Source organism: Orycteropus afer, unplaced genomic scaffold, assembly GCF_000298275.1.
Source record: "Orycteropus afer afer isolate SDZICR_OR568_19922 unplaced genomic scaffold, OryAfe1.0 scaffold00656, whole genome shotgun sequence".
Lineage (NCBI taxonomy): Eukaryota > Metazoa > Chordata > Mammalia > Tubulidentata > Orycteropodidae > Orycteropus > Orycteropus afer.
This window is the reverse complement of record NW_006922243.1, coordinates 410,548-426,565: the sequence shown is the minus strand read 5'-3', so window position 1 is coordinate 426,565 and position 16,018 is coordinate 410,548. Positions and strand designations below refer to the sequence as shown.

The 16,018-nt window shown below is 39.0% G+C and overlaps 1 protein-coding gene across 1 annotated transcript in view; it reads right to left on the bottom strand.

The window, feature by feature from the left end:
• Positions 1-13,297: 13,297 nt before the first annotated feature.
• The window catches only part of NIPA1 (NIPA magnesium transporter 1), a 234,505-nt gene continuing 231,784 nt past the window's right edge, over positions 13,298-16,018 (bottom strand). Inside the window, exon 5 of the mRNA XM_007956734.2 lies at positions 13,298-13,809. Within this exon, the coding sequence (XP_007954925.2) occupies positions 13,298-13,809 (512 nt within the window). The remainder of the gene's footprint in view (positions 13,810-16,018) is intronic.

The window sequence follows — 16,018 nt, the reverse complement described above, 5'->3', positions numbered from 1 at the left end:
TCCCCATCCCAAGACGCCCAGCTCTGCCCACAAATTGGCTTTTAAGCTTGCCTAAAATGAAGAAAGAGGAACGTCCTCACCCCGGTAAGCAGGCGGGCCGCGCACTGCCCTTCTGCGATCCCGCCCGGTCACAGCGGCTCACACCTTCACACAGGACGCCTGGAAAGCCCTCTCCTTCACTCCCTTGGTCACTTCCTTTGTCGCCTTCCAGTAGGAAGTTTCAGTATCCGGGGTTGCGTTAGTGAGTATAACCGCTTCCATGAGAGAGCAACGGGAGTAACCGGCCCTGGACGACCTCCGCCCGCACAGCAGCTGTGAACCTGGTCGCCGCTGAGTGACGTAGGCGGTGGCGCGGCATACGCAAGCGCAGTGCCCAACGGCGGAAACCCAGTCCCCGGTGCCCTTTGCGTGGGTGCTCCAGATTCATTACTATGTCCTGGTCCGGGAAGAAAGACTTTCTGGTGGTATAGTGGTTAAGGCATTTGGCTGCTAACCAAAAGCTCAGTGGTGCAAGCCCTCCAGCCCCTCTGCAGAAGACAGTCTATTTCCGTAAAGACTTAACAGCCTTGGAAATCCAGTGGTCCGACTGGATGGCAGTGAGTTTTGTTTTTGGTTTAGTCAGGGGAGAAGGAACTCGTAGCACAGTGGTTAAAGTGTCTAGTTGCTAACCAAAAGGCTGCAGTTCCAACCAACCAGCCACTCCTGGGAGAACAATGAGGCAGTCTGCTTCTATAAATATTTGACGCCTAGGAAAAACCCTATGGGGCAGTTCTATTCTGTCCTACAGGATTGCTATAGATCAGAATTGACTGATGGCAGTGGGTTTGGGTTAGAGGAGGGGGGAAAAAAAAAAGAGTCCTAGTGGTGGGTGGTTTAAGCACTTAGCTGCTAACTGAAAGGAAAAAGGTGTGGCAATTTACATCAGTAAAGATTTACAGCCTTGGAAGCCCTACGAGAAATTCTACTATATCCTACTGTATTGGCAAGAATATTAAAAATACCATGGACTGCCAGAAGAAGGCCCAAATCTGTCTTGGAAGAGGTGGAGCCGGAATGCACCTTAGGGGCGAGAATGATCAGACTTCGTTTCACTGCTTTGGTCATGTTGTCAGAAGGGATCAATTCCTATAGAAGGATATCATGCTTGGTACAGGGTCAACGAAAATGGGGAAATGAAGACCCTCAACCAGATGGATTGACACAGTGGCTGCAACCATGGGCTGGCATGTAAGGATTTTAAGGATGACGCAGGAATGGGCAGTGTTCTGGTGTAGAGTCGCTGTGAGTCGGGAGAGACTCGACAGCACCTGTAGGACGACTCTGTGTCCTACATGGTTGCTAGGAATCTTGCGTCCACTGGACTGGGCAGTACGTGTAGTCAGCACAGAGAGGTGAACGGGCCAGAGGAAGTGTGTGTAGACAATATTTTACAAGATGTCGTTTCCTAGCTATTTGATCAAAATCAAAATCCCGTGTGATGCTGATTTAAAATGTGAGTTCAGGTTTGGGCAGCACGTAAAGCTGCATTTTAATCGGTATCCCTTGATGGTACCCTGGAAGCTCTGGGGAGGGCGGAGGCAGGGCGGGGCAGGAGGAGGGACGGACCAGGACAACGGGGGAGGGGGAGAATAGGTAGGGGCGGTGGGAGGGATGGTGAGGTTAAGAGGAGGGCGGGACGGGAAGGAGAAGGGGTGATTGAAGTGTTATTGGGCTTTCTTAAGTCTTCGAAGCCCGAAATAGACGGATTCTTTGGGACGACTTTATGGTTTGGCATAAGCCAGTCTCACGACATCTGGAGCAATGAGATTTATTTTTCATGAGCTGCATAGGAAATCTATGTGCCATGGTCCCTAAGCCATCCGGCAATGGGGAAACGCCTTGTATTTGCTAGCACGGTTTCCTCAAACTAACAGGAAGCACAGAGGGCTCATTCATAAGTGGGGCAACTAGTTAGATTGGGAGCAAGCCGTGCTAATAAATCAACGATGCCTTGGTTAGACGTGTAAAGGTCCCCTGGAGATGCTGTTCTAGCTTTTAACTAAGTACAGAAACACTATTATACAAAATTTAAATAATTTTGAGAAGAAATCTTTGTAAAATGAATTATATACTTTTAAACAGAAAATACGAAATATAATTTGCCCTTTTCAGACCTCTTTGCAGTCTGTTTTATAAGGTTACAGATTGCTCTGGTTTGAGTCTAGGTAACTGACTAATTTAGAAGCTTTTATTCTGCTGTGAACGCAACTAGACAACCATGAATCTTAGAACTGGCTCAAAAAAAAAAAAAAAAAAAAGTTGCTGTTGAGTAGTTTCCAACTCATGGCAACCCCATATATTCTGAGTAGGACTCGGCTCCACAGGGTGGTCAAGGGCTGATTTTTCAAAAAGAGATCACCAGGCCTTTCTTCCAAGGTTCCTCTGGGTGAATTCAAACATCCAACTGTTGGGCTAGCAGCTAAAGGCATTAACAATTTGTACCACCCAAGGACTCTAGAACTGTCTCAGACTACCTTTATTTGCTTGTTTGGTCTCAGCCAAGCTCTACCTAGATGGTTGGTATATTGGTCTCTGATGCTATGGTATATAGATGTCAAATGACTCCAGTTCTCTATCTTTCCATGCACTCATGCATTTTGAAGAGTGATTGTGCAGCTCCACTCTATCTCTTGAATCTGGGCTGGCTTTGAGATTGGCTTTGCCCAACAGGACATGATGTGATAGAGTGCCAGTTCCCAGCCTAAACCAAGATGAGAAGAAGCTTGGGTGAGCCTGCTGAAGGATGAGACCAAGTGGGACTGAACAAGAGAGCCTAATTGACCCAGTAAAGCCCCAAATAGGTGAAAGAACCTATTGAAGTAGCAAACTTGCCCAACTGACCACCTATCTAATTCATGATTGAGCCCAAGTGAAATCTGCCATCTCCAGACCAGATCAGCAGATCTGCCTAATTGCCCAATGGATGTATGATAAAGGATAAATAAGTATTGTTTTAAGCCACTTCATTTTGGGGTGAATTGTTCTGTAGCAATACCTAACTGATAAAGATGCCAACAGATATTTCTGGGAGGCAGATGACTGTTATGGAAGCAGTGTTTGGTTCATATGAACAGAAATGCTTAGAAGTGAAGCTACGCTAATCTAACCTAATTAATGAATTTGCTTGCAGCTCTTTTCTTTTTGTGTTCTAATCATCCCAGCTATAGCCTTGACACATCTAATCAGCTTTCTCTAGTCACTGTAGCACACAGACTCCTCTTGCATTTATCATCTGGTCCTCTCATTTGACACTGTCACACTGCACAATGTCTTATCTTTGCTTGTATCTATACCTTGCTAATAAGATGCAGGCTCTTTATACACCCAAATCACCTCAGCTGCTGAGCGTATGTCTTGTACACTGAGTACTCAAACAATCATCATGAGATATTTATAAACTATTAGAAATCTAGTTTCTTCTCATACACTGCTAGTGGAAATATAAAATGGTACATCTTCCTTGGAAAACAGTTTGGCAGTTTCTTAAAAACATACATTAATCATATGATCCAGCCATTCTACTCCTAGGTAGAATTTCATTTCTCCCAAGAGAAATGAAAGGAAAAGTCCATAAAAACACTTGTAAATGAACATTCAATAGCAGCTTTATTTGTAATAGCCAAAAACTGGAAACACTCAATGTCCACTGACAGGTGAATGGATTTAAAAAAACGTGGTATTTGCATATAATTAAATACTAATCTGCACTAAAAGAGAAGGAAATATTGATACATGCTATAAAATGGCTGAATCAAAACAATTATGCTAAGAGAAATGAGACCACCCCAAAAAAGAATATATAGTATGATTCCATTTTATATCACAATTCTAGGAAATGCAAATTAATATATAAGGACAGAAAACAGATAAATAGTTCCTTGCAGAGGCAAATTAATATATAATGACAGAAAGCAGATAAATAGTTGCCTGGAGGTGGGGGTTGGAGGGAGAGGAATTACAAAAGAAACTCTGGGGATGATATATTCACTATTTTGATTGTAGTTATGTATACATGTCACAACTTGCCAAATGTACATTTTATATATGTATAGTATGTCAATTATACTTCAGTAAAGCTGTTAAAATCATGGTTTTCTCATGGTTACAGAAGCACAGGTAAGACATATTATGCTTATAATATTTCAGACTTTCATAAACATGAGAACTGAATAATAGACAATCATTTTTTCTTTAGTTCTGTCCCCTATTACCAATTAAATTTGCCCTTTGTCCTTCCAATGTGAATAGTGGCATTCTTTGGCATGTAAAATGTACACATGTTTTTCAGTTAATATTATTTCATTTATTCAAGGCCAAAGAGGACCTAAACATGTTTTTAAGAAATATTTTTCCCAAAACATTTGTTGGTGGTGGAGGCAGAAGCTCTCTAAAAAAGGAATAACTCAGTGAATTTATGTAGGACATTAAGCTGTTCAGTAAATAGCTTCACATAATAGTGAATGTGATAGGAGAATAATACTCCTTAAAGATGTCCATGTCCTGCAAATGTGTCTCCTTACATGCTGTGGTAGTTAAGGTTGTGTGTCAGCTTGGCTGGGCCTGTTTTTAAGTAGCTGGACAGCTGGATGTAGTTATTCCCCATAATGAGACTGATAATCAACTCCATGGTGGAATCTACTGTGAGCAGCTGAGTAGCTGCCTTAGGGATGTGGTCTGGTTCCAGTATATAAGAAGTTTTGAGAAAGGTTTTGGGCAAATCTGGAGCCTGCATCTGTCCGAGTCTTGATCTCAATGGCCTGCCATGTTGTCTGCCGATCTTGGGACTGTTAATAGACTTGAATTAGTGGCTTGCCTCTAGCTTCAGTGGGCTGGGAGCAAAAAAGGCAGAGCTGAAGCCCAAGGTCAAGGGGCCTTCACCTAGCCCCTAGAGCTGGCACTCTGAACTCGAACTTCTAGCCTCCTAAACTGTAAGAGAATAAATCCCTGATTGTTAGTAGAACTATCCATTTGTGGTATATCTGTTATAGCAGCACTAGAGAACCAAAACACATGCCAAAAGAGACTCTGCAATCAGATTTAAAGACACTGAAATGGGGAGATTATCCTGGACTATCCAGATGGGCCTAAAATAATCATAAGAGTACTTGTAAAAGAGGGCAGGAGTTTCAGTTAGAATGAGGTTTGATGATGGAAGACTGGTCAGATAGATGCAACACTGTCAGCTTTGAAGATGTAGGAAAGGAGCCATGATCCAAGGAAGGAGTGCAGCCTCTAGATACTGAAAACGGCAGGGAGAAGATTCTTTTCTAGAGCCTCCAGAAGGAATGTAATCCTATCAGATTGAAGTCTAGTGAGACCCATGTTGGACTTCTGACCTTTAGATTTTAAGAGAGTGATTGTTGTTTCAAGCCACTAAGTTCATGATAATTTGTCACAGCAGCCATAGAAAACTAATAAAGTGAATGATTATGCCACATTAAGGTGAAGGAGAAGATATTGAAGTATCTCATCTTCACCAAAAATAAAAAGATTCAGTTTTATAGACAGGCAACCAGTTTGACCTTTCCTTCATTCTCCAGTCCATCACCTATATCATATTGGCTTACTGTGTCTCTTTCCCAATTGGCATCTCTCCTATCCTCTTTGCCAAGATCCAGTTCCAATCCCAACTCCTTCACATTTCTTCAGCTATAATTAATGCTTCTTCTCTGAACTAACAATACAGATCAAGGTATCTAAATATTTTATTTCTATTTGTTTCTTGATTTTATGCCACACCTCTATAACTCAAAAAACTTTGAAGCTAACATAAGGCTCAAAATATAAAATTAAGTGTAATTAATATTGCAGCAAAGATACAACATTATCAGACAGGGATGTGATCACTCAACAGAGGAACAAGAGCATAAGCTCCTTGAAGGGTGGGGTATATAGGTATATAGCTAACATTCAACAATCATTGTGCTTGACTAGCAGCTATAACCAACAGTTCTATAGTGGTAACCAAGCAGATCAGTTTTTCTTCCAGAACTAAAGAATTTGGCAATTATGCATTTCATAGCCCCAAAAACCTGCTTGGAAAGGGTTATCCATAGAAACGTTTGGTGATTTCTTAAAATATTTGTTTCTGATTTCTGTATAAGTATACTTTAATCAAAATTTGAGTAAGATGTTTTGGAGACAGACTAGAAAAAATATTTTTGCTCAAATAAAATACTCTTCTCAGTTAATTAAAGGACTTATAGAACACTAAAGACAAGATTATGGATGATACTTGGAGTATTAAAATGTGTTGTTATTCTATAGTTTTCTATGTGCATATAGAAATATAATATTCTATATGTCATGCAACCCAAAAATATGTAAAAGCTAATAACATTAAAATAATTGACAAATTAAAACAATAATTGTATCAGGAGGTAGTCATGTAATGGTAAATTCCTTCAGGCAACATGGATTTTCCCCCTAAGATATACACAGATAGACATTTCTATATCATTATGGAACCTTGGCTATTCATTTATAAAAGAAAACTGAAAAAATTTAATTGCAGAATTAGATTGACACAGAACCTGAAACTATAAAAACAAACATTTCAAGTAAAGGGGGGAAAGCAACATATTTTCTGCTAGAAATAAGTTATTTTAAAATACACACAGATTAATAAATATTATTGGAAAACTTAATAGCTTTTTTATTTACATAAGCCAACTACAACATGCCATGACTACTTCTATAAAGCAAAAGATAAGCAAGTCTTAGCCATTAACGAATGTGTGTATGCTCACAGAAGCTCCTGTTTACATTTACATGGAAAAATGACCTTTACATTTTTATCTAGTCATCTTCCTCTTTCATGATTATAGTCATCCCTCAGTATCTGTTGGGAGACATGTTCCAGGACTCACTCCCACTCCTCCACTCCCCGCTGTGGGGATACCAACATCTGGATGCTTAAGTCTCTTATATAAAATGGCATAGTATTTGCAATATGACCTATGCACATCCTCCCATATACTTTAAATCATCTCTAGATTACTTCTAATACTTAATACAATGTTAATGCTATGATGCTATGTAAATAGTACTTTACACTCCCTCTTAGCTTTGGAGGGATTGCTTTGACCACTTATTTGCTCGCCCCAACAAAATTTTCCATCCACATGCAGATCCAAAACCCACAGGTTTGGAAGGTCAACTGTATATTCCATTCTACAAGAAAATAACAGTCATCATTTAAAAAGGCAAAAACTCAGGAATGCAACTAAAAACAGCACTCTTTAATTTTTCCAAAATGCAAAAGCACTGGGGGCATTAAATAATTGTATTCTGCCAAGTGAAAGAGATTTTCTGAACTTTTCAGTTCAGTGTGACCCTTTGGCACTGGGGTTTGGGAGTTTCTGATATTAAACTGATGTCATTATTAGGGTCACCTGTTTGAAAGCAGGAAGTTCAGCATCATTCATTGCAAATTCAATGCAGCAAAACAGATCCATTTCACAGGTGGTTATATCTTCTGAAGAGTAGGTCAGAATAGCTCATTGCATCATTGCAATATGATGGTCTTCTTAATTAAGGTTTTTTAAGTCCCTATTCAACTTCCGTAGCTTATAATAGAATATATAAAACCCAAACCCTTTCTTTTAGGACCAGGTTTGCTGGTCTGATAGAGCTTGGTGGAAACTATGGCCCCTAGCTGTCCTTCAGGTCTGGAATTGAACCCACTCCTGTGGCTTCCAGCCAAACAAAAGACAGGCACATGAGCTGAACATTTACATTAGGTAGATACACTCCTTGGAGGGATCAATCTTAGGAGGTTAGAACAGCTGTGTATGCACAGGGAGACAGTTCGTGGAGCAGGAGTGCATGGGAGGGAAGGACAAAGTAGAGATAACTACAGGGGAGGAAGTGGGAAGAAAGCTGTTGCACTGTGGGAAACTGCAATCAATGTCATGAGACAAAGTGTATGTGAACTGATGTATGGAAAATGAATTTGCTCTGTAAACATTCACCCAAATCACAATAAAAATTAAAACAAAAAAAAACCTTTTAAAACAGAAAATGAAAATTTCCAATGCTTTCTTTGCTTCCTAAGTGCTCAATAACGTGTTCTAGATCACAGTCAGTGTATTTGTTAGTCAGCACCATGTCAGCTCTAGAGCAGTTGTGAACTTGGTGCTTTCATTGGAGGTGACCAGAATACTGTTAAAAGTGCTAACATTTTGAAAAGAAACAATAAAGAAAACCCACCCCTTTGGAGGTAAAAAACCTGAGGCACAGAAAGGTTAAGTGAAACATATGTTTGCACAATTCAGGGAAAAATAAAGAAAAGAATAAGTCCTTCTCCTTGGTACATGCTCTGAGCCCTAGACTATGCTTTTATTTTCACACTGGACACGTTTGAAGTAGATTTGTATTTACATTTTAATTGTTCTACTGAACATCAGCTTTTTATTAGGAAACGTTTTTGGATGGAACAAAGTTAATTTTCTTAAAATATAATTTTTATTGCATTTAATAGCATATGAGAAATTTGCATAAAAATGAATAGTGTTATTAGGCCAAGTTCTCATTCCTGTTCTTAAAATTCTTAATCTTTTCTAGTATAGCATGGAGGTGTGAGAATCTGGCCTGCTGTGAAAATCACCTATAAGGTAAGGGATACCTGTACCCATTGAGTTTATTCCAACTCATAGCAACCCTAGAGGAGAGAAAAGAATGGCCTCATAGCATTTCCAAGGCTGTAAATCTTTATAGAAGCATACTGCTTCCATCTTTCTCCCACAGACCAGCTGGTGACTTTAAACCCCTGACCTTTCAGTTAGCTTTAACCACTAGCCACCAGAGCTACTTAAGCTAAACCCACTACCCTCAAGTCAATTCTGATTCATAGTGACCGCCATTGGGTTTCCAAGGCTGTAAATCTTTACAGATGTAGATTGCCCTCATCTTCCTCATGTGGCCTTAAGCTAAAGGATACCAAAAATCAAACCTGTTGCCATTGAGTTTATTATGAGTCATAGTGACCCAACAGGGCCGGGTACAACTGCTCCACAGGGTTTCTAAGGCTTAAGGACAGATCCTTAAAATTCATCACCAATACAATTATAATGTGGAAGTAAGAATTACAGAAAATTGAGGTATTTTATATAAACTGTCTTAGGATGTGACTGGTGTGCAAATTGATCTTTTCTCTTTCCAACTCAAGTCAATAGACCTCTCTAGCTATGAGTAGGAGGGAAAAGTACAAAAATTAGCATGGAGATATTCTTGGGAGGAAGATCAATACTAAGAAGTTAATGTTACTATTTTTTTTTTGTCCCTGAGATGGCCTGCTTGATGGATGAATTACTTCCTTCTTGCAGACACACTGAGAAGGACAACTCCTTCAGACTACTTGAAGCCAATCCATACAGTCTTGAAAAGATTTTAAACTTAAATGTTCTTCTCTTACTATTTTCCTACTCAGTCACGGGAGGCCAAAGTCAGGATCATGTAGGCATCTGACAAAATTCACTGAGGGTCTCTCTGAACCATCAGAGCATTTTCTCCAGCTCTTCTGGAACTAGTTGAACAGCTTGGAAAAAAGGCATCGCCCAGCAAGAATTATGTACCACAGTGGAGCTTTGCTTATCAACAAATCTCTTTCAGTGGATCAAAGAGCTTGTCCACACTTGGGAGACACTGCATCTCCAATGCTTTCGAGGAGTCTAGGAACAAAGAGGAATAAGGAAGCTGAAAGGTGACTGTACATTTTAATAGTGTTCTCTTCTATCAGAAACAGACATGAAACCCAAAGAAGAAGCTGCTGAGATGAATTTATGGAAATAAAAATGAATATAACAAATTGGCTTCAAAGTAACTGAAAGAATATTTCTCACTGCTGTACAAAGGGGCAGCAAACCATATTTCACTAACATTCCATATGAAAAAACCACCATAATTACAGTATGAGTGATGAACAAGGCCATTAGTAGGCCAGGGACATCTGCCTTTCCTCCAGGGAACCTTCCAGAGATAGAGGGGTCATGCAGAACAGCAAAATGTTCCAGGTGATCTCTCAGATATGCCCAACACTTGATCAATGAGCAGGACAGTAAGTAATTTTTAAATGCATAAATTTAGATGAGGAAAGAAGTCATTGTCTAAGTAGGAGAAGAGAGATATATACTATTTAAAAATCCATCAACCATAAAGCTACAAATTGTGATTTTAAAAAAATGTATGATGCTTAAAGGAAGCTTGCAGTAGATACTTTGTTCTTGGGTTTATTGAGATAATATTTAAAAAACATAATAATAATACAGATGTTTTGCATATATTTACTTTTAGAAAAACCAAAAAGAGACCCATTCCCATTCTAGGCTCTCTCCCAAAGCTTTCACTTGGGAGAGTTTTAGTCAGGATTGTAAATCCTTTAAGTCTTCACTTTTTGTATTTTTCTCTGTGTTTGTGAATGAATTATGAAAACATACATTTACAAAATAAGTATCATTCAGATCAGAAGTTATATGCTCTATGTTTAGTTTAACTAACTAGTCATACTAATTACTCTGAGGCTAGTGTCACAAACTTGAAATACAATAGATCATAATGAACTTTGTTCCACTGGAATAAAAGCGTATCTTACTAAGGTAATTTGCTGAACAGGATAAGTCTGGAAGAGTCTAACTTTGCCCAGAACCAGTTACCCTCAATACTTTAAGATTTTCTTTTACTCTAAAGAACAAAAATCATGGGGAAGATCAACTAGATATCACCTCTTAAAATCCAGGGCATAATTGTGAATTAAAATGTAATGAAGTACACTGATAGATGCATTTACACTAAACTTCATGTGTAAATTCTATCAACATTAAAATGATAATTTCCATAAGGAAACATGAACATTCTCATTATGCTTGTATAGCCATACGTATTTTCTCTGACTATCTCAAAATCCTTACCTAGGAAAATATTCTGTGCTTAAAAGTAAATAAATAAGTTCAGTTCAATAAATTAAGGCCTATATTCCTAAAAGTACTGATGATTAAAAGCAAGACTTGAAGAACTGATAAAAACAGTTAATGGACATTTTGGGCATATATTAACTACAGTTAATATAAGATATAAAAAATTTTTTCAAGTGATTTTTTTTGTGCTATTAGTCAGAAATCACAGACAACCCAGGATTACGACATGTATAAAGGTATTTTTTTTTTTTGCTGTATGTTAAAGTATTGTCCATTTTGTTTAACTTCTTTAATCCTTTGGGAACTATTCCTTGGTCTTTACTTTAGAAATGTTCTTTTTGCCTAGAAAATGTATTCTTTTCCTTAGTGAGTAACTTTAGTTGGGTTTTATTAAATTTCATATACTACTTCATTGTAATATATTTTACCCAATCCCATCTTTCAATTTAGCATAATCTTTTATTTGGATAATAGAGTATATGAAGTATTTGCATCACTTTGTGCACATGAAATATTACTATCGGCAGAAAAATGGTCTCGATCTAAATACTGGAATAATTAGTGGTTATTTTCCATTTACGAAGTTTAATATGAGTTTGAATGAGGAATTGTAGGATGTTCTGCCATCTCAAACAAGGAAGTAACTAAATTAATTGTTTTCATTTTTGTTAGACATTCTCTGAAAAAGTCACTATCAAAAGCTATATGTGTTCCAATTTGTAGAAAATAGCCTAATTGTGTCCTTTAACTAGTTCCTGTGTTGACTTGGTCTCCTGACAGAGAAGTCAATATATGGGCTATTTAACAGTTACTCTCTCATTTAACAGCCTTATTATCAAGTTAAATAATTTCTTTCTTTTGAATGACCATCTAATCAACAGCCAGAATGCTTGCTCAAAATGAATATGGATATATTTGATACTGGATTCCAGTTACATAGATTGAATGAAAATAAAATGTCTCATGCTTTTTAAAGAAATGTCTTTAATTGGACAACAACTACATGCTAAAAGGGTCAATTTGCTCTAATGTGTCTTTAGTCTTGGCTGTCTTCAAAGAATATACTATTATTTCTAATTGCTTCACATACTTATAGTTGAAATAATCAAGTTGCATTATTCTAACCTAAGAGAATGTACACACAGTAATATTCAAATTAAGTGAACAGTTGAAGTGATAAAGGCACTGATACTGATGTAAGCTATTGAAACTCATCTGTAAATGGGCATTGAATTGTGTCCATTCACTCTTCTCTATATATTTGCTATTAAAATGTTTTTAGGTTAGAGGAGGAGGGTACAACTTGTTTAAAAGATTAAAAACAATTACATATTATATCTCTTATTTGGGTAAGGTATCCATTATGGATTGAATTTTGTACCCCAAAAATATGTGTTGTAAATCCTAATCCCTAACCTATGGTTATAATCCGATTTGGAAATGGATTGGCTTTGTTATGTTAATGAGGCAGATTAGTGCCTTGTTGATATACCTGAACTGGATGATGCTCCTGCAGCCTAGCACAGCCAGGAATATAAGACATAGGCAGAAGGCTCTCTGACTAGATGGGTTGTTGTGGAAGATGTCTTGAGTCAACCTTTTACAAAATATAAAAGGAGCAGATTAAGCAAACAGAGATGGGGGATGATAGATGCCAAGCCATGTTGAGATCTTCAAGGAACCAGGAAACAGAAGCTAAAAAGACAAGGACCTTTTCCCAGAGGTAACAGAAACACAAAGCCTTCTCCTAAAGTCAGTGCCCTGAATTTGGACTTAAAGCCTTCTAAACTGTAAGAAAATAAATTTCTATTTGTAAAAGCCATCCATTTGTGCTACTTCTGTAATAGCAGTACTAGATAACTAAGATAGTCCCTGAACACTGTACATGCCTAATGCAAAGTAACACAACTATCAAAGCATTTACTCTAGAGAATCAGATTTGAAAACAACTTCTCCCATTTCCAAAGTAATCTAAGTAACAACATCTGCTCCTTTATAAAAACTAACCAGAAAAAGCCTATCTTTACTTTCTGTGTAAATCATGTTAAAATGTTTTAAAAGGAAGAGTATTCATGACAATGAAAATGAGACTTCCCTCATTGAAGAGATGACATCCAGGCAACCCTTCAGTAATTTCAGCTTCTAGAGGGCAGGGCTCCCATTGTGGTGCTGAGTAATGCTTCAATGCACATGGTTTTAGGGTATAGGCCTCTGTGTACCAGATCACCTATAATGGGCAACTTTAATATTAGTTATTTAGGATGTCTTCCACTCCACATCAAATTAGAAACAGAAACTATATCCATTTTCTGTTCCTCAAGCTACCCAACACCCTCCATTTCATCCTAGTCTGTTTTCATATTAGATTTGTTCATCTCCCCAATGTTGAAATTGAACTCTTTGAACACCTGTATAAGGACAATCCCAACAGAAACGGTCGTGAACCCACAGGCCATCCCCAGGAAGTCCACCAGGCCCACGTTGCTCCATTCTCGGAACAGGATGGCAGAGGCCAACAAGACCAGTGTGGTGAATACGACGTAGTAGATGGCCCCAAACACTGAAGAGTCAAAGCACTCCAGTGCCTTGTTGATGTACCTGAACTGGATGATGATGCTGCAGCCGAGCACAGCCAGGAGTACCAGACATAGGCAGAGGGCTCTCTGACTAGATGGGTTGTTGTGGAAGATGTCTTGGGCTGCCAGCCCAATGCCCTTAGTGGAAGGCACGGTGAAACTCCCCAACAAGGAGCAAATGCTGATATAGACCATGATGTTGGTAGGCCCATGGGCTGGAGCAATCCAGAAGATGAGGAGCAGCAGCATGAGGAGTACGATGCACAGGTAGCCCACAAACACTGGAACACAGATGGCAGATGGTGACCCTGGGCAGTGACCCAGATACCATGACCTATGGGTCCCCCATCATTGTGTTTCTTTGGGTGACTGTGCTCCAGAGGGCACAGTGTGGCCTTGGCTTGGGGCAGGCAGGTACCATAGTGTTCTAGGTTGAGTTTACCAGATGCACTGATTTCATTCCACAAAAATTATTCTCACCATTAAAACATTTATAGCTCCTAAATATTAACATATCAATAAATAAGCCCTCTACTTATTGTTGTATGCCATTGAGTTGATTGCAACTCATAAAAAACAAACCCAATTCACTGCTATGGAGTCAATTCTGACTCATAGCAACCCTATAGGACACAGAAGAACTGCCCCACAGGGTTTCCAAAGCTGTAAATCTTTATGGAAGCAGACTGTCTCATCTTTTCCTGTGAAGTGGCTGGTGAGTTCAAACCACGAACCTTTTGGTTAGCAGTTGAATGCCTTAACCACCAAGCCACCAGGTTTCCCAATTTCAACTCATGTTGTTGTTGCTATGTGCCCTCAAGTTGGCCCGACTCATAGAGTCGCCTCCTTGGGTTTCCGAGGCAGTATCACTACGGAAGTAGATTGCCCCAACTTCCTTCCGAGGAGTGACTGGTGGGTTTGAACCACCAGCCTTCTGGTTAGCAGTCAAGTGCCTTAGGCAGTACGCTACCAGAGCTCCCAATTTCAACTCATAGTGACCTTATGACTATGAGTCAACTCAGAGTAGAAGTGCCCTATAAGGAGCTCTTGTGGTAAAGTGGTTAAGGTATTTGGCTGCTAACCAGGAGGTCAGTGGTTCAAACTCACCAGCTGCTCTGTGGTAGAACGATGAGGCAGTCTGCTTCTGTAAAGATTTACAGCCTTGGAAACTCAATGGGGGTTGCTATGAGTTGGAATTGATTCAATAGCCGTGAGTTTGATTGGTGTTTTGGAGAACTGACCCTACAGTTTCTAAGCTGAGATCTTTATGAGAGCAGAATACCAAATCTTTTCTCCGCAGGAGGTGCTGGTGGGTTCAAATCACTGATCTTTCAGTTAGCCAAGTGCCTAACTATTGTGCCACCAGGACTCCTTAGTATTACTATTAGTAATAATAAAAATCAACTTAGATACTTTAAGGTTGGGGGGGAAAAAAAGCTATTCACAAGATGGATTTTCTTAGTTTAGAGAGGCAATTAAACAAATCTATTGCTGAATGCCTCTCATAGGCAGAAGGAGCTCTGGTGGTATAGTTGTTAAGGCATGTGGCTACTAACCAGAAGATCTGCAGGTGAAAGCCATCAGCCTCTGTGTGGGAGGAAGTTGAAGCAATCTATTTCCATAAAGGTTTACAGCCTTGGAAACCCTATGGGTCAACTATGAGTCAGAATTAACTCAGTGGCAGTGGATTTTTTTTTTTCCCTTCACTTTATCACAGGCAGATAGGGCACCTGGACAATGGGGACAGGAGGTTAGGTGCGAAAGCTATGCAGGTATCTGTGACTGCTGCGATAATTGGGAGCTGCATACAGTGGGCAGAGATAAGGAGCACTGAGTTGTGCAGACAGTCCCACACAGTAAAAAATCATCTCATCCTCACAATTTCTAAATATCTCCTTGGACTTATAAGTGAAAAATATTTATATCAAAACCCAGAAATTATTTTATGTACTTTGGAAAGTAAGTTTTGAGATCCTGGATAGAGTGGGAGAACAACATGGAACAAAACTCAAAATCATAAGAAAAATATGCTGGTCTGATAGAGTCTGGTTCGACTCCTGAGACTATGGCCCCTAGTTACCCTTCAGGTCTGGAACTGAACTCACTCCTGTGGTTTCTAGCCAAACAACAGACAGGCATATACATATGATGTATCAAGTAGATTCACTCCTCAGAGTGATCAAAAGTGGAAGAACAGAAGGGCAATGTTTGCACAAGGAGATAGCATAGGAAAGAGGGACACAGGGAAGAAGTAACTACAGGGAGGAAGTGGGAAAATAGCTGTTACATTGTGGGGAATTGCAATCAATGGCATGAAACAAAATGTATATGAACTGCTGCATGGAAAATTCTCTATAAACTTTCACCCAAATCACAATAAAAATTAAAAAGAAAATACAAGTTTTACATGAATTTAATATACAATTAATTTTTCAGAAGTATAATTTCCATGTAAGTTAAGGGAAGATTTTTCTTTATCTAATCAGAACT